Source organism: Apus apus, chromosome 1, assembly GCF_020740795.1.
Source record: "Apus apus isolate bApuApu2 chromosome 1, bApuApu2.pri.cur, whole genome shotgun sequence".
Taxonomy (NCBI): domain Eukaryota; kingdom Metazoa; phylum Chordata; class Aves; order Apodiformes; family Apodidae; genus Apus; species Apus apus.
In genome coordinates, this window is record NC_067282.1 from 21,707,435 (window position 1) to 21,727,303 (window position 19,869).

General features: G+C 39.8%; 1 protein-coding gene across 2 annotated transcripts in view; it reads right to left on the reverse strand.

The window, feature by feature from the left end:
- The window catches only part of FLT1 (fms related receptor tyrosine kinase 1), a 108,820-nt gene that overhangs the window by 75,445 nt on the left and 13,506 nt on the right, over positions 1–19,869 (reverse strand). For both annotated transcript variants that reach the window (XM_051615622.1, XM_051615631.1), the window contains exons 2-7: positions 17,185–17,281; positions 16,676–16,896; positions 8,478–8,602; positions 3,717–3,879; positions 3,493–3,629; positions 1,795–1,969 (exon numbers count right to left, since the gene is read on the reverse strand). In XM_051615622.1, the coding sequence (XP_051471582.1) occupies positions 1,795–1,969; positions 3,493–3,629; positions 3,717–3,879; positions 8,478–8,602; positions 16,676–16,896; positions 17,185–17,281 (918 nt within the window). The remainder of the gene's footprint in view (positions 1–1,794; positions 1,970–3,492; positions 3,630–3,716; positions 3,880–8,477; positions 8,603–16,675; positions 16,897–17,184; positions 17,282–19,869) is intronic.

The following is a 19,869-nucleotide window of genomic DNA, read 5'->3' on the forward strand; positions in this document are numbered from 1 at the left end:
TGTGCCTGGAGAAGATACACGCTAGCCAAATTCATATTTTGCTTCACTCAGAAAAAAAGGCACTATTTTCAACACAAGAAAGCAGTTTGTGATACTTGGGAAGCTGAACTGGATGAGTGGGTGACCCTTCCACACCTAAAGGCCTGGAACTAACTAATGTTCCAAAAGAAAATATTCTGCCAGAAAGGATTTAAGGGGCATTCAGAGAAACAGCAAAGGGAAAGGCAGAAAATTTCTGTATCATCTGTATACAGCTGTTTCATCAAACAAAGAAAACCTCATCACTTGATTGAAACAGTCTCAACATGCTGGAATGTGTTCTTTTCTAATTGTACTGCCCCTTATTTCTAACTCTCTGGCAAGTTGATGGGTTTTACCAGAGGCACTAAACCACAATATTTGTATAATACATTTGAGAATATATTATTTTTTGCTTTCCCCAAACTGCACTTGAGCAAAATCAAACAGTCAATACATGAACAATTATTTGAATGTCCTTTTGATAGTACCTATAGTGCCATACTTGGATTGTGGACTACATAAAAATGTAGGATATCTATTAAACAAGTGCAGTTGCCGTGTACATTGAAAATAACATGCACCAGACAAATCAGTAGTTTAATTACACGCATCAAGTTATAAAGACACAACCCTGATTCTGCAAAGTCTTATTCACACAGGCTCTATCTAATATGAGTATCCCATAGATGGGGCTCCGTCTGTGAATAAGAGTTTACAGAGTAGATTAAACTGTTGCAGCTTCCCTGACTTTATTTTTAATCTAAAACTTTCTGTCAGTTTCAGCTTTTCTGCTTAAGAATATTGTAAGTGGATATCAAGACCCATCCAGTGACTTAGCCCAGGGCTTAAACAGATAAAATGTACTGAAACATTCTCTAAGAATATCAACATGGGGTGTTGAGGGAACACTTCCAGATGAGAGAGAAAAGGTAGACCACTGAAAACATGAAACAAATCAATATCCAGGCCATCTGTCATAGAGGACACCCACCAACCACTTGGTCCTTAATACCAAAGATGCTTCAAAGATCCTAGGTAGTCCTAATTGTAATAGGATGCCATGAGGAAGGTAGCTTCTCATAGTCCCAATGCACAAGTCCTAATTCACATACATTTGAAAGAATACCAGAAATTTCCAGATTTCACAGAAGGCCCAGGTAGACCACCAGGAACTCATTTAAGGCTGCCACTGTAAAACCACATAATGAGTTGCAATATCTTGTCCTTGTTTAATTATTTTTTTTAATGGTCTAGTAGCTAACTGTTCCATGTAGTGTATCTGTTTCTTCTTCATTTGTCATAGGGAACAATGAATAAGTACCATAGAAGAGGAAGTGGGATTCTGCTATTTAAATTCAGCTTGTACTCTTTATCTATCTATCTATCTATCTATCTATCTATCTATCTATCTATCTATCTATCTATCTATCTATCTACCTACCTACCTACCTACCTACCTACCTACCTACCTACTTACCTACCTACCTACCTACCTACCTACCTATTTAGCAAACTATAGTTTAACTGATTGCTTCTGCCAGAACTGACTGAGGACAGTATTTAGCAGACAAGAGTGATCAAAATGAACATGAACATGTCTACTGCCAACAATAGAAAATGGCCATGGAAGAAAAGGCACACATCCCCTGCTTTCCCTCCTTCTTCTGCCCACGATGAACGTGCTATAAATTCACTTCCACTTTGTGCTCAGATGTAAAGGCTGAAGGTGGTACATAGACATACAGTATTCTACAAATCTTCAGCATTTCTTACCATAAACAATGACTGTTGTGTTAACAGCTCTGATTGATGGCCCACTCTTCACATGACAGGTATACCGGCCTTGATCAATATCACGTACTTTGTCAACAACAAGGATACTGTAAAAAATATTGGGTTCTGTATTCCTCCGGTTAATGCGCTGCATTACAGAACCTCTCTTCCTTGCCTATAAAAGCAAAAATGAACACAAGTTTAATCAAACAAATTTTCATGACTATCAGGATTTTTATTTTACTGTACTGCCATCATGGCTTAATAAAAAACCCCAGATCTCTCTGTACATGCAAAAGATGCCTAACATTTCCAGAGGGTCAACAATAAGAACTGTAATTAAGTGACATCATGTGGCAATTCATTCCTATCTTCACTGAAGTTGCAACAGCATCCAAACTAGTTACTTCCCAACAAAGACTGTTCCTTCTTACAGTCTGCCACACCAACACAACCAGCTCCCCATTGCTCCTTGCCCAGCATTGCTCATAAAAATCCCCAGAGCCACTGACAGATCATTTGGTGCCTGGATTCAGTGTCCATAGGCAGTAGACATATGGAGGAAGAGGGCATTAACACAAGAAGGGAAGAATTCTGGAAACACTATACATGGAAAAAGGACAAGATTTGGCAAGGGAATTACAGGGTGGAACTGAAGATAATGTGAGCCTGAGGAGTTATTTCCTGTAACTCCTCCTCAGCCTTTGGCCTCAAAGTTTATTTAACCCAGGACATTGTTGGTGTCTTATAAACACTGACCACCCTTCAGTTACCATCCAAAAAAAAAAAACAACAACCAAAGCAGAATTTCTCAACTGTGGTGCCCATCTACAGCTTGGTAAAGTAGCAACGAGCAACATATATATTTGGAGCATTTCTTGTTGCTAAGTTGTTTATTTCTGAGGTGAAAAAATGGCAGGGAAAATGGCTACAGTATGCAAGAAACTATTGCATTAATCTTCCCCATATAATGTAATCATAATTTCAGTTTGTGATTAGGCACAATGAATGACATAATAAATGATCTTGACTTGAATCATCAACATAAATCAAACTGACATGAAAGGAATGGGAGCTGTAAACCTTAAAATAATGTCAAATTCTTATCAGCTTTACATGGACTCCCTGGCAGTTGTTACTGTAAGTGACAAATATTTATGAGGATGCTCCCAGTGTGGGGGAGGAGGAGCACATTCAAGATCATTCCTGTAGTTGTCAAAACAAGAGGATTGTTCATGTGACACTTAACAAATGAGATTTTGGCGAGCTAAATCAAAATACCTTTCCAAACATGCTTGAGTCAGGTGCCTGACTGTCTGTCAGTCTGCAAAATGAATGTGTTGAGGAAGACAATCTAGCTGAAAACTTTTTTTTATCACAAGAGAGAGCTCCTGCCCGGGACTGGGACATAAATTCCTACAATTTCTTCAGGTCAAGAAGAAGTTTCCAGGAATTAAACAATTCTAGTGTTCACTTGCAATTATGCAATATTACCAGACTACATTGGGTAAACATGTTTACTCATTCAATTAAGCACCAGAAAGAAAGAAAGAAACCTTTAAATACATGTCAGCAAGAGTCAAAACAATGGAATGCGAATCATGGCAAGCATTTCAAGGCAAAATTCCTTCCAGGATGCTAGATGCAGCGTGAGCTATGGGAAACCCCTGGATTCTTAATTTCAAACACAGCACTCACCTCTCCAGGATACGTCCACGTCATCTGCACTCTGGTGTTCCAGGCTGCAGTGACAGTGCAGTTAATTGCCAGGCTGTCTCCTTTCAGCAACTTGACAAGACGTGGGGTGCTTAACTGAATATCAAAAATGGTGTTGGCTGCAGGTGATGAAGAGAAAGCAAAGTGAACCACAACACCAGGGCAGAGTGCTCTCTGAAAGACGGGAAGTGAAGAACACTACTTACTTTCTCGGTGTGTTAGGTACTTTGTGCTGTACTTGTGCCCACCGATGGCTGTCTCACAGCTCAGGAGCCCTATGAATTCATAGGTTGCCTTTGGTATTCTGAAGCCCTTCATGCTGTCCCAGATTATTGTCTTGCCATCAGGAATTAGGGCTGCTCCTGGAATCTGGAAGTGTCAAACACGCATCATAAAAACAACTCATTTTCATGCCACTCTCTAATCAAAGCAGCCTAATAAAAAGGAATGGAAAAAAAAAAAACAACCACCCTAAAAAATGCCAGTCAAAGTAGAAAGGATGACATTTAATTATGCTGATTTTTCAAGTCACATTTTCATCACAAAGTAGAGGAAAAATCTGGGTGAAGAAGGTGAATGTTTTATTTGTTTCCAAGATTTCATTATTTAGAACAGGATGTAATTTATGACACAATAGATTGACACTATCATTAGCCTCAGTGCTTGGACAGCTATTCTGTTGGCTCTTGGCTGGCAGCTAAAGTGCTCGTCTTGGCAAACCTTTGCAATTAAGTATCCTGGTTTAACCACTGAGACACAAATACACATTTTTCAATAGAGGTGACAAATGGACTTAATTTGCTGTCATTTCACAGCTTTGACAAATTCCTGCCAGGATTCAATTTGATGCTTCTCACGTTTATGTTGTCTGAAGGACTGGATTGTTTAAAAAAAATGTTAAGGACAGTAAGGCTGTTCCAAAGCTCACAGATGGCAAAGTACACATCTCTAGGTCATTACATACAACATAAAGTGTGAATTTTAAAGCCACAAATCTTTCTTGGGCACTTTTAGTGAGAACTACCAATCAGGTAGTCCTACGGAACGAGGACACTCATATTGACTTGAGATTTTGCAAGGACACCTTGAAACACTAAATACATCACATTTCCACAGGAAAAGTATCAGCACATTTTAAAAATTTACCATTTGCAAGTCCCTCAGAAGCTGAGGTCCCAAACAAATAACCAGTGCAAAGCCATCAAGTCATAATTTTATCCTGAGACCTGAAATCTAATACAGACTAAAATAATGCCATGTGGGACCAAGTATTCACTTTGTCAGGAGTACAAATGACACTTTACCATAGGATCCTTTGAGTTTTAAGCCACATTTTAATAAGGTAACAAGAAAATATGGCAAAGCATGACACGGGCATTCAAGCTCAGAAAATACCTCTTGTTCTCACATAATGTTTTTGTTGTTATGCCTTATAATGGAATAAATGCCACCACTTGGACAGCACAGAGATCAGCCATGAGTACCAAGCCTGGATGCAACCCTACGTTTACAAAGCCTGCGTTGTGCCAGATAGAAGTATAGTAAAAATGTACATTAGAGTTTTGAGTCGTTTTTTCTTCATGTTTCGCCTTCCCTCAATTTCAGATGGATGAGGTGGCATTTTTAAGAATTTCCGCTGTCTGTGTGTGACTCTCAATATCCTTGGGGTTTTTTTCCTCTTCTTTTTTATGCTGAAGATGTCAAGGAAGGTGATTCTCCCCCTCTACTCCACTCTTGTGAGACACCATGTGGAGTACTTTGTCCACTTCTGGAGCCCTCAACATAGGAAGGACACAGAGCTCTTGGAGTGAGTCCAGAAAAGGGCCACAAAGATGATCAGATGGCTGGAGCACCTCTGCTATGAAGACAAACTGACGGAGTTGGGGCTGTTCAGCCTGGAGAAGAGAAGGTTCCAGGGAGACCTTATAGCAGCCTTCCAGTAACTGAAGGGGCTACAGGAAAGATGGGGAGGGGCTTTTTATCAGGGTGTGTAGTGATAGGATGAAGGGTAATGGCCTTAAACTGGAAGAGGGGAGATTTAGGTTGGACATCAGGAAGAAACTCTTTAGTGTGAGGGTGGTGAGACACCGGAACAGGTTGCCTAGGGAGGTTGTGACTGCCCTCTCCCTGGAAGTGTTCAAGGACAGGTTGGATGGGGTTTTGAGCAACCTGGTCTAGTGGGAGGTGTCCTTGTCCATGTAGAGGGATTGGATATAGATGATCTTTAAGGTCCATTCCAGCCCAAACCATTCTATGATTCTATGATTCCATGATTGTTGACTTTGACAGAGAATCCGAAAGGAGAGTAAAGAGGGGGATCAAACCATTGCACCAAAAGGTGATGCCTTCTCTGTTTAGCAAGGTAAGAGTGAATGGAGAGGCAAGAGAAGTGCACACCTTAATGGCAATAAGGTTTATCTTATCTTGGAGATCTTGAGTGAGGCTGCCACAATCATATTGATAGAGATGATAGTTTCAGAGGCTCAAGATACCTGTCTATTTGGCATTAGATAAAAAAAATCAATTGATTTCACAGTTGATGAGGAAGAGAAAGGGCCACCAGCTGCTGCAGATATAGGTTATAACAGGACCCCAAGGTTGGATTGGAAATAGGAATTAAAAGCTCCATCCCATTTCCCGTTTCCTGTTTTATTAGCTTCTCAATTTTTAAGATTCCTTCTATGTTGTATATGATTGCCATGCTTCAGAATACAATTTTTACAGATGTTCAGCCTGTAAGATAGAGCAACACAGTACCCCAAAAGGATTGACTAAGGTAAAGAAGCAGTTTTTGCAAGAAAATAATTTATAATGTTGCAGATGAACAGTAAATCTTCCCCACATTAGTCCACTAAGAAAAGGAAGTAGCATTTGCACAGGAACAGAATGCTGGAGCCAGTGCTCATGCAACTGTCCCAATGAGTCCTTTCAGAAGAGACAGACTACCAAAAAATATTCCATATTTTGATTTCTTGACAATATAGAATGCAGAATCTAACTACTGTGAATGCTGGCATTTTCTTTCCAGCTCCAGAGGACTGCACTATGGGGACACTGACTTCTCCCTTGATTGCTGAAGGGAAAGCACAGCACAGCTTTTGCCAGCTCTCCAGAAGTAGTTTGCTCGCAGCTGTGAAATGCATTTAACACCTCTCTTCATTGCCATGTGAGCAAAAACTTGCTGGAATCTTCATACATGGGTATCACAAATGATAAATAAAGTGAGATATGATGTAATACACTGTAGCTTACATACTTCAGGAAATTCTGGGATTAATTAGAGAACACATTTATTTTTCCTGGAATGCAAAACACTTAAGCAGCCAATCCTTTCCTTTGAGAAGTGGCTCCACCTCCTCTTTCTCTTTTTCAGAGTATTACATCTGGTTTTCATGGTGTAAAAATGCATCTTACACCACAACCCCAAGCTAAATACAAGCTGATACCAAAAAAGATAATAGATCAGAAAAATTTCTTTACTGTGAGAGTGACAGAGCACTGGAACAGGCTGCCCAGAGAGATTGTGGAGTCTTCTTTGCTGGAGACATTCAAAACCCGCCTGGACAAGTTCCTGTGCGATGTGCTCTAGGTGACCCTGCTCTGGCAGGGGGGTTGGACTAGATGATCTTTTGAGGTCCCTTCTAACCCCTAAGATTCTCTGATTCTGTGATATGTCTTAATTGCCTTCAAATAGGGAGAAAAAATTATTTATATATTGTTTAATAAGAGAAAAAACTGATCGAAATTTTTTTTGTTAGGAATTTAATATCCTGAGATTTCAGATGTGCCAGTGCAGTTCCCAAACAAATTCCCATTTTACCACCTCCACCCTGCAGAAAGCCAAGCTTATCTACTTTTGATTCTATAGCCACAGCATCTTGTGTGTCATCCACCCTTGGTGCACTTCTTGCAGGAGTGTATGTGTACAAATACATGGCAATGTACCAGGTCAGATTACTTTCTTTTCTCTGCATTTTGCTGTCTTTCATGTGATTTAACAGGTGGAAACAAGTAAAATCTGTATCTAAATTAGCAAAGCAGCACTGGCACAGGATCAGACCTGGTGTAAAACTCTATAGTCAAAAAGTTGTATTGATCTAGAAACACATCTTACACTGAGTTTGTTTGGCAATTGCATGATATTCTATTAAAAGACAAATTTATTTTCCTTGTAACAATTATGAACATCTCTGCCACTATGCACAGAGCTTCCTTTAGTTAGAAGCAAAACATCAACGGCACCTCCACCTAATTTTTAAGGCAAACAAAGGAACTTAAAGAAAGAAATACTATTATCTGTCTTGATACCATGTACTTTACTACAAACTTATAGATCAGCTAGCTTTCCGTGTAACTGCCAAGTAGCCTAGGAAAGATACAAGTTTCCCAAAAACATGAAAGAAGTCTAGAGTTTCTAAAACTGGCCCCACTGTCTCTAACTCTGCACAGGTTTCCCTAGAAATAGAAGCCATCCCTTGTCTGATAAATGCACTCCTATGGAAAAGGAAGCAGCAAAGTTGCTGATAGGAACCAGGTAGGCCAAACACTTGCAGAGATCCTTGCACAGCCCCAGCAAGTCTCCAGGGATTGCACTTACTGGCTGTTCCTGAGGACTGAAAAGGAAAGGGGAGGAAGGGCACAGGAAGAAGTGGGAGGAAATTTCTTCTCCTAACAAGAAATTCCTTCCTGGGCTTAAGAAACTTTTGTCAGTGAATAAAATGGTATGAAAAGTTTAAGTTTCTTCAGAAAATTCCCATCCAGTATAAGAGAGTTTATTAAGCCTTTCTGTGAGATACGAGAGACAGCCTCCAGAGTTGAAATATTTCTAAACACACTGACAGCCAGAAACCTTGTTTAAGAAATACTAAATTGTTGAAATATTTCAAAAGCATTACAATAGTTTTAAACTAACAAATGAAAAACATAATCCACAATAACACTTTCAGAGCAAGTTTGGATCAAAGTACCTTTTTTAAAGTAACAGCAATGTTTGGTGCTGTGACTCTGCATGGAATGATCATTTCTCTTCCCACAGTCATGTGTATAACTTTAGGTATGTCACTGTGCATCTCTACAAATGGGTTGCTTGTATCTGCAAGAGAAGAAAACAAAAAAGTTTCTATTTGAAATCTTAAGACAGTGTATGGAAATTGAAACAGTGCATACAGCCTTGAAAGAACAGACCAATTTTGTCCATAATGAAAGCTAGACAAAGGCCTCAAATCAATCTTCTGCTTAATTTTACCTAAATAAGTTTATCAATACATTATTAAATATTTGAAAATGCATCTGGCACTCAGTATCAATAGCAATACTTTGATATCTCCTTTAAAATCCAGAATAGTTAAGGTACATTTTCCCCATTAAAGCATCATCTCTACTGCTGAGAGGTGTACTTCTTATTTCAGGACTTTTCCATTTTATTATCACCAGGAGAAGTAACTATATGGGAAATAAGCTGAAATTCATTTATCAGGAAACCCCTACACAGGACATGTTCCTGCTCTCTGCAAGGAAATTAATGGGAAAAAATCAAGTTAGCTTCACCAGGAGAAAGAATGTACTGTTATTATCCAGCCATACTTTCAACTCTGAGAATATGGACTAGCGAGAGTTAATTATTCTCCTCTTTCCCACTATCACAATACTTGTGTATCTCTTTTGTAAATGACAAGGTAAATGAAAATGCCAGGAAAACATTCATTCTGTTCCACTCAGTAGCTAAAGCTTGGCAGAGTAATTTACCGTCCCTGGAACAATCCCTTTAACAAAGAGCATTGTCATAAATAGCTTGTGCTGGGAACAGGGAACATTGCTGCTACTATTGTTTGGACCACTTAACAAAGAGGGGCTCAAGCCACAGACTCTGGTTCCAAATCTTCTTTGCAGGTGTTCAGATCTGATGCCTCAGTTTGACTTAGAGTGCAGACAGACTACCTCAGAACTCACATGAAGTTGGGCTTTTAACTCTCAAAAAAAGTGCAACATTCAGATCTTAATTCTATGCTTATCTACAGCTCCAATGTTTTTTCAGGCAAATCCTATTATTTTCACTCAGTCAAAAATCTTACCAATAACAATGGAAATCTTTCTTGGTTGAGAAATGAATAAAGCTAGCAAAAAATGACCCTTTATAAAACCTCAAATTGTGATACTTTATTCCAGCGCTCTGGTCCTAAACTTCTGCATGTTGACCTACGTTCACTCAAGCAGTTCTTCAAATGCACCACTTTTGCTTCTCTTGCAAAAGTCCAAGTGTCATAAAACTGTTCTGCCCTTAGGAACTTCTTTTCTTATTATGTGCAATAATATTTTTGTTTGAGATATCAAACAGGAAGAGAAGCAAATTCTACTCTAATTTATGCTGGGGAGAGTCCTAATGTAGAATATCTCAAATGTGCCCCAGGATACAGAAGAAGTTTACCTAAAGAGGTTTAATGAAACTGTTGAATAAACTTTCAGAAACGAAAGCCACAATGCTTTATTTAATAATAGGTGTTAAATGTCCACTGAGCTTGCAAAAGGAACTTATGAGTAATAGAGGATGCGTATGTAATAAAAAATGCCCTAAGGACTTGTTAGGCTAACAATTCCTCTGCAGTACGACTCAAGGAAAGACCAAGAATGACACTGCTTGTAGCAAGGTGAAAAGAACATTTTTTTGTTCCAGGGGCTGCAGCCACAGAAGAGGTCACTTGCCCCTTAACATCACCAGACAAACAGACTTACTAGTCCCCAAAGACTCGTTCATCTTTGTCACAAAATTAAGAGCTCCTGCTCCAAACCAGCAAGCTTTGCAAAGTAGTTTCCTGTATCATAATCTCCAGATCATTACAAGTGTGAGAAAGAGCTGTTCTGGAGACTACCGGTGCTGTCTGCAGACACAGTGTCACCACAGACTGATGCCAATACTGAGGCAGTGGGGGCTGTGCAGCTCAGACCCCACAGGACTCCTGCCCATCCAAAGGCAGGGACAGGAAACGAGCACAAAACACCAAGTTTTGCTCTTCTCTTTTTTTGTTCTTCCTCAATGGAAATGCACGTTCGCACCTGGAGAAATCAATGAAGTGCTCTATAAAAGTCAACTAAAGGCCCTGGCTGCTTTGGGTAGGCTGTAAAGGCCAGTCACAGCCTTTCTCAGTCCACTCCCTGCAGTGGTAGAGCCAGGCGTCTCCGTGCCCCGCTATTCGCGTGCAGAGCTCCCATTGACATCACTGGGGACTTCCGCCATGGGCCGGAGGGCAATCGATGGCCCCAAGTGCTCCAAATGTTTTCCTGCTTTTGATTAAAAGAAATACGCATCATGTTTCCTAGCACAGTTTTGTTTTCATAATGAGTGTGGAGGCTTTTCCTGATTCCTTTTGATTTTATTCTCCTTCCGTCTCACTGGCCATAAGGGGATACTGGAGGTGCCTCAAGACCAGAATCTGGTGCAGGCTCCACCAGCCTGGATCAGGCAAAGCTGAACCCACAGCAGCACCAAGGCAGGCTATACCATGTTGGCATGGTAAGGTGGATTCCTTCTGTCCCCCAGATAATAGCAATCTTTGCTTCTTTTTTCCTCTTTCCTTCCCATCACAGCCTTAGTTATTGCCAGTGGCTCCTGCCACATTTCCTCCAATTTTCTTCCTGAGGGGAAGTAAATGCAATCCTTCCCTGAACAGCTGCTGGTAGCCACATCTGTGATGACCCAACCTCCTGCCTGCAGTCTTCTAGTCCAGCTTCATTCACTTTCATGTTCAGAAAGCTCTAGACATAAAAGGAACAGCATGGATTGACCTATTGTGAAGACCACATCCAAGTTACACATTCAGCTCCATCAGGATTTGGAATGGAAGATCTAAGAGGGTTTACCTTCCTTTTTGAATTTTTGTTTGGCTTTTGTTATTGCTTCAGAGCTGCCTTCAAGGGTAGCAAAATGAAAGATGGACACCCAGAATATCTGCATATGCTAAAGGTTACTTTATAGTCAGTTTAATGTATTTTAAAATTGTTCCTGGAATTAATGACTGTGTGCTGGTTTGACTGTGTTCCTCACAATATCTCTCCACTGCAGTCAACATAAAACCACAAAAAGCATTCATGAAATCACAAAATCCATGAAGGTCATTTGCTATATTGTTAAAGAACATAAATAGCAGCTTTTTATTAAGCTATTTGGCAGCCAGATACAAACTTGATAAGAGACTTAACACAAGCAATATTATGTCTGGTATCAGTAACCTGTCTAGGCTATTTATGGGGTTTGAGCAAACAACTATATTAAGCAACACTGAAATGCCAAATTCAGCAAAGATGGAGAGGTTCTTTATTTCTACAACCTTCAGCTACTGTTCTTGAGTTTGTTTTGTTTTTAATAATCTCGGCTATGCAAGTCACAGTACTCACACATACGTTCCCAAGAAGAAAAGTCTCTGCAACAAAGTCTGAGCTCCTTGAAATCTCTGAAAGTTTGTTCTCTTAAGTTCTTCCAAAATACCTACTTACGCTTGGTTTGTAATTTTCTTTTCAGGCTAAAAGAGTCAAAACAGTTTACTCACATTCACACACACACCTTTTTTCTCTCATGCACATGAAGAGGACCAAAGTCTTTAGCAATGTACAGACATGCAAAATTCATCAAAGTTAATGGGTCGGTTGCAGAATTCCCCTTTCCATTGTGCGGATTCAACCTAACTAATTTTGTTTCTCCTGGCTAAATTAGTAGAGCTGTCCAGAAGTAATTTGAAAGGAACCTTGCATACCAAGATCCACATCCACACATACTCTGCTCAACAGAATGTACTATGATGTGAAGTCCATGTACACGCAATAACAAAGGCACGGCCATTATAGATGATTGACGTCAGCAAGTCAGGCTCTGTTTTGCAACAGGAACCTCATTAGACACTAAAAATGTGTCCACATACTTGATACAGCTGTAGCATAGCTTAATTTCAACTAGTTTCCTTTTCATAACAGAAGCGCTATCACATTATTGACTCCCAACAGCATAAGCCAAACAGTACTGCTCATACGTTAAAACTGTGCCAAAAGCAAAGACAGAAAAAAGGCACAGGAGATGAAGAGTTTCCCAGGCTTCAGCAGGTTCTTCTGTCAGTACCTTTATTTCTGAATAAAAGAAGAAAAAGGAAAAAGAAGAAAGACTCTGTTTCTATTAGCTTTCAGGGTGTTTTGTTGAATTATTTTTACTTTGACATTTCGCATCTTAAGAGAACTTAGGGGAACTCTTTGGATGCCCTCCATGATCTGCAACATAGTACCTTTAGGCTTAGAGAAGTCAATCCATTAAAGCTAAATCTTAAATCCACATCAGTTCTGGGGCTGGTTCCAGCTATCTGTCAACAAGTCGACCTCATAAGGAGATGCCATATGCTCAGTACTTGCGGAATATAACTCCGGAGCTTGAAAATACACTCAAAACCCTAGATCTTTTTGCACTTCAAAGGGTTACATTTTGAACCATTCACTAATTCTAAAACCTTCATTTTGGACTGTCTAATCTGAGACACATCTCAAGCCAAATATTCAAAACTAGTGGACATGTTTGACATTCTAGGTGTCGGTGAGTACAAGTACTCTCAGGTCTTGTACTTTTAATTATGCAACTCCGATTTGTGTCACTTGACTTAAATAATCTCAAAGCACTGTCCCCAGGAAAATCTACATAGGCTTCAAAACAGCATAATGAAAATTTTGTGTTTCTGAAATGACTTTATTCCATAATCATAACTTTTCAAGCAGAAGAGTCCCCATGCCTCACTCCAATGTACACAATGAGTGCTACAGAACCATAGAACGGTTTGGGTTGGAAGGGACCTTAAAGATCATCTATATTCAACCCCTCTGCATGGGCAGGGACACCTCCCATTAGATCAGGTTGCTCAGAGCCCCATCTAACCTGCCCTTGAACACTTCCAGGGATGGGGCTTCCACAACTTCTCTGGGCAACTTGTTCCAGTGCTTCACCATCCTCACACTAAAGAATTTCTTCCTAACGCCTAACCTAAATCTCCCCTCTTTTAGTTTAAAACCATTAACCCTTGTCCTCTCACTACAAGCCCTTGTAAGAAGTCCCTCCCCAGCTTTCTTGTAGGCCACCCTTCAGATACTGGAAGGCTGCTATGAGGTCTCCTCAGAGCCTTCACTTCTCCAGGCTGGAGAGTGTCCATTACATTTTACTACTAGGCTGAAGCTGCATAATGAAACAAAGATCAGAGCAGGTTTTGGTCCTAGAGAGTGGAGAATTTGGCAAAGAGGCTTTGCTTCATTTCAGATTTTTCCCATGGCTCATGTTGGAAGTCAGGCTATCAGTTTTCTTAGAGCAAAGTCCAAGGCTCTTAAGATAATTAATTTTCCTTGCTTGATGTCTCAGTTCCTGAGCTGTGTGTGGTCAATAGTTGCTGCAGCACATGCTGCGTTCTCGCTGCCCCATGCAACTCAGTAGTGACCTCTCCAGTGAAAGAAGAGTGATGTCAGGACTAGCTCCTGAAAAAAATGTCACCAGCCTGCCTGTTCTTGATTACCCAAACACAGGACTTGAGAAATTCTTCAAGACATCCTGGGGCACATAAGACTTGTATTCTCCTATTCATTTTCTTGCATCTGTTTTTTGTCTATAGAAGTTCATCTTCTGTCATAGCATACACTCATTACTGAACCAAAGGGCTTACTGAGGTTATGTTTTGGTTTTGTTGTATTTTTTTTTTTAATCCAGTTCATATTCAGTATCACTCTAATTACGGAAATGAATAACATTTTTAAAACAATAAGTGATGACTTCCTGTACAAACAATATCAACTTTCCTGATTTGGACTCTGTGTTTGTAAATAGCAACTATTTGTTCTCATCTGCAGCATGCTAAGACATGGGAAACAGGCACCTTGGTGATCCACATGGAGCTAATATGGGAAATGGACTGACACAACGTCCTGCCACAGGAAACAATACAAAACTAGGAGGGCCCCAAATTTTACAAATGTTTATTTCCTAAGCACCCACAAATGCATTTCAAATAAAAGTAAAGAAAATCTTCACAGATCATTTGGTTGTCCCCATCTTACCCCCACTTGAGCCAGATAATTGAATTTCATGCACGTTCACAGAAACAATTACTTACATTAAGAGACTTCTTTTCAACCTACTCAAAGATTCTTCCTGAAATTGTTCATTTTTGGAGGACAAGTACATCTCTCCCCACCTTAGGGCAGAGTGACACTTTCAACAGGCATTCAGTGAGCAGTTACAGCACAGCCTCCCTCATTATCAGGAGTTTGCCCTAACTCTCATATGTGCTTGTTAAGACACAATGAACATTGAAGTGTTAGGAAACTGCTTTTCAATCAAAAGGATTGTCAAATTCAGAAAATTAAGATGTCAAAGAGATCTAAGCTTGATACAGGTTTGCACCTTAAACATTTTACTGTTTTTTGGCAAGTATGGTAGGAGTAGAAAAGTAGTCTAGTCCTATCTTCAACAGCGACAACAATTAATGACGGAATGTTCTTGAAAAATCAACACAACCAAGTCACTCAGGCAGTCTTCATTAACTGATTATTGGGGGCTTGGCTGTACAAAAAATGTTTCTCCAATAATATGTTTCTCTTCAATCACCACGTGAATTATGCAGATAACCTTGGTTCACATACATCTACCTGAGGATCTCTTTCAGATGCAAGCAAGCTACATACAACTTGGGATGCAGTGAACGGTTAGAAAGACGGGTTGTGTCTTCTATCTGTAAAAATTCAGGATCCAGAAAAAAATAACACTCCAAAGAAGAAAGAGCTGAAGCTCTTATATTGTAAAGTGGGTTCAGCAGAGAAGTTCTCAGCGTCAAAACCATCCTTGCTCTTTTCATGTGGTGAATAGAGAGGATGGTGGGTAGATCTCAGAGATGACATCCAAGGCGGGAGGTTCAAGAAGGTTCCATGATGGGAAACTTGCAAAAGTCATCCAAGAAAATTCTGTTTTCCTAGGCATCGGGAAATGTTGGTCACTAAATGAAAAACCTATTTTGGTTATGCTTCCATGGATGCATCTGTATTTGGATATTCAGTGAACTATATAAAAACAGCTGGGTGAGAAAAACTCTGAGGTGTGTTTCAGATGAAGGAAAACAGGATGAACAGCATGAATTATTCAATAATTCTCAATAAAGAAACACAATAATGGGGGACCTATCTTATTCGCTGTCACTGTAATGAGAGGTCCACTTCATTCTGCTTTTTCACAGCACCAGTCTCACTCTTTGTGCCACAAAATGAAAACAAAGGCTAATTCACTCTGATGTGAACTTGTTAGAAGCAGCAGACACATAATTTGGAAAACTTCCAGTTGCACACTCTCTGTAATATGGGCTTTCAAAATCCTGATATCTTACAGTAAACTATTAATTTTATTATGTAAAAATAAAGAAAAACTAAAATATAAATTTAAATCTCTTTAGTGTTTAGAATTTATTCTTTTATTACTGTGCCTATTGAATTAAACTGTTCTGAGAAGCATCTGATTAATAACCTGGAAGAAAACAGGATCAGAAAGCAATTCCTGTTATAGCCCAACTGACCTAATTCCAGCATTTCCCATACATTACACAACACTTGTTTGCTGAATGTAATTCTGTGTTTAGCTTGATTCTATTTATTCTAGATTGTTACAGTCTTTGTAACATGGACTACAGAGTACATTTTTTAATGTGACTTAGCACGCAAATAGTCATTTTCTACAGCATGAAATAACATCTTTGGCATCCTTCAGCTGCCCAGAAATCTATAATCTTGCTGACAGGTTAAAGTGGACATTGTACCAGATGTATTGCTTGCATCACTCATCAGTCCTGTGAGATATGATTTCTCTGATACCCATTTCACAGATTCACTTCTAGTCTACTTCCATGTGGAGTTCTATTTACTCTAGCAGACTGGTTGATTTGGGTGTTTTTCTTTCTTCATTTTTTGTCCTAACAGATAAAACACCAGCATTTGTATTTGCAAGCTCTGAGAAGACAGATTTTATACACTAACTGCTAAATCATCATGACATTTTGCAAGGCTGAAAATATCACTCAAGACCCTGTATTTAACCACAGCCAAACTGCCTCATCTATCCGTTTTGCTGTATTGAAGTGCAAGTACCAAGAAGTGTTAAAAAATGTAATCTTACCGTTAATAAATACATAGACTGTAGATTGCTTCTTCTTTTTTGCTGGACTTGTCATGTATTTGCAGCTATAGCTTCCAGTGTCACTTGCTTGAGTTCTGCTCAAGGTCAGACTGCTGCAGGACTGCTTCCCATTCCTTCCACAGGCATACTTAATTACTTTCAGCCTTTTGCTATCCTTGCTCAGAGTTTCAGGCAAAGACCATGAATGAACCATTTCCCCCCTGCAAATACAGATAAGGAAGCAGAAACAATTATGTTGGACTGCAATTATATAGCCCCAGTTCCCAAGCTTTCTTTTTTATTATATCAAGCTATTTTTGGGGTTCTCTTTTATCTTGTTTTCCAAAAACAACAACAGAAACAACAAAGAACTATTAAACAATTGCCATTGAAGTTCACTCCCCACCTTTCCCCACAACATAAGGTTTCATTTTTTTCTAATTTCAGTAACAAAAGTGTCAGGTGTATGAACTCCCAGCCAAATTATCAGAACAAACTCAGCTGGTTACCTGCAGGTGAGATTTAAAGTCTGGCCTGCTTGAACAACGTGCTGTGTGCCATTTATGCTCAGCTCAGAAATGTCTATTTTTGATCCTGCAGTAGATCCTAGAAAACAAAACAAAAAAAAAAAAAGGAAAAAAAACCAAACATTAACAATAGCAAATTATCCTGTTGCAAGTCCTCTCACATTTATGATGTCATGCTGTAAGGGGAAAGAAAAGAAAAGGGGATGTGCCCCTTAGCACACATACTCTTTTGCTCTGAGCACAGTCCTGCTGTCCTGACTCAGGAGTCACATAATCTTCCATGAGAATTACTCAGGAAAGAAAGTAGAAATGAAAGCTTTGCAAGTTTTGTTCTATGACTTTGCTCTCAGATTGCTCACTGCAGGTACCACGAAGAAAGTTCAGGACCCCAGGGCTACACATTTAACCAAGGAAGTGTGCCCTCAAGCACGGCAGGCTGCATTTCCTTAGGAAACACCACCATGGCAGCCCCTTCAATGGGAAGGGCAAAAGTCAGCCACTTCCATGGCAAAAGCCATGTATTGACTACTAAGATACTGAACTCTCACTCAAACAACTTGCTGCAAAGCTGGAACTACTCTGGAGGGAATGAAAGGGGATGAAGGATCTTCCCTTCCTGACTGAAGGTCACAGCACTGTTACCTACAGTCCCTCACTAGCTGCAGGCTTCCTACCAGTGAAGTGGTGTCAAAAGATAACTGGACAGCTCTACAATAAATTCTGAGAACAAGATCAAGGAACCCTCCAGACCAGTTTTGCTGCTTATTGATAAATCAAGTGTACCAACATGGCCCTGGTCATGGCCAGACCATTCTGGTATGGGTGAAGCCTTCGGTGTCAATATAACATGATGTGGCTTACAACACTTAAAAAAGTCCAGGCAGACTTCTCACAGACCATGTGAAGGCAATTTTTAGGAAGTTAATGAAAAAGCCCCATGGTCAGAAGACTAGAGGAACACAGGACCTTCCCTCACATCAAGCCAGCAAGTGCTGGAAAGGCAGAATGTTTTATCTGTGCCCCAGAACAGGCTGTGGCCACAAAAGGTTTCATGGCAAGGAGACAGAAATGCGTGCCTTAGAGAAGAAACAGTCCTTGATCCATCCCATTGCCCTCACACTGACAGCAGTGTTCCAGAAGCAAAGAACAAAACAAGCAAATATTTTGAAACAGTTGAAGTTGAAAACCAGTTTAAGTCTAACTCTGGACCCAAGTGCACTTTATGAAGATTTCAGTGTTGTGACAGAGGAGCATAGAGTATCCCAGATCACTTTACTCCAAGCGAAAGCATTTCTTTGTCAACACACAAGGGAAGCAGCATCACATGAGTAATGTGGATTTTCCTCTAGAATCCAGTCAAGTACAGTTTCAGTTTAGCTATTTTAAGCCCTTCTAAGTGGTCCCTGCCACAGTCAAATATGAACAGCTGTAGGCTGCAAACACAGTAGAGATACGTGAACCTTATTTGGATCACCCACTGGAAAAGCCTCCCTCTTTCGTTGTCTATAGAAGGACTCTTGCACATAACTCTAGCTGAGGCTGGCAACTAAATTTCAACTGTATAAATCCTCAGTGTATCAATAGTTGCTCCAAATTCAGCAGCTTTCACTCAGCAGTGGATGTAGCCTCAGATTAGAAGTGAACAACAAAACTTTGTTCTGAGATGCAGTCTTGAACTTCTTTGGTCTGAGCAAGGCCTAGAAGCCACATATCCACTTTTGGAGAGAGGTGCTAAAAGTACAAAGATTTTGTACAAAAGAAAAAGAGGCACTGCTCTCATCTGTTGTTTTCAGGTTGGTTTGGGTTTGTTTGTTTTTTTTGAGGAACCAGCTGTGCTCCATTAGTCAGTAAGTATTTCCTACTGATTCCCTGTAACATAGGTGGAGACAAGAGACTTGGATGATCTTCTGGGACTACCTAGCACAATCCATGAGAAGAACCAAAGAGCTGATCAGGTCTGCAAGACTGTTTGCTAGAGGTCTTCAGACACCTCTTTCTCTTCGTTAGCTATATAGGACATGTACATTGTAGGGATTAAATAATTTTTTACTAACCTTTGGTATCTAAGTTAGTAGTGACATCTATCTGCATTTTTCTTTTTAGCCCTCTGTATCTTAAGCTGTGGCTCCAGTAGTTTTCCTGTATATACTACCATCCATCCCTATTCAGAAGATTTAAAGGGTACATTTAAACATAGACATATACTAAATAATAGCTCACTTGAAGAGGCTTCAAGCAAGACTATAACAAGCTTGCAGAAAAAAAGAGGTCCTCAGAACCTTATCACAAAAACAATCAGAAGTTTGAATAGCGTTGTATAAATATACAGATTTGCCTAGACAGCCATACTTGTAACTAGAAATCAATACATTCCGCCAGTCATTAAGAGAGGAGAAAAAAGTTGCAGCAAATGTTTGAAGAGACAATTTGTTATATGATAACTTGCAAACATGCATTTTTCTCACCTTCCATTGAAGGATCTCAGTTCTGAAATGCTGGGTCTGCCAGAAAGCACACTGTGCTTTTATGGGATCACCTCCTGTAGATGCTAAAAGCCTATGAGCCCAGTAATTTGCAGTTCTGAAATAAAGTCCCTGAAGCTAAGCACAGAAACTGAGATAAGATGGTACAACTCAGGCAGGTTCTGTGAAGAGCAAACCAGGCAAT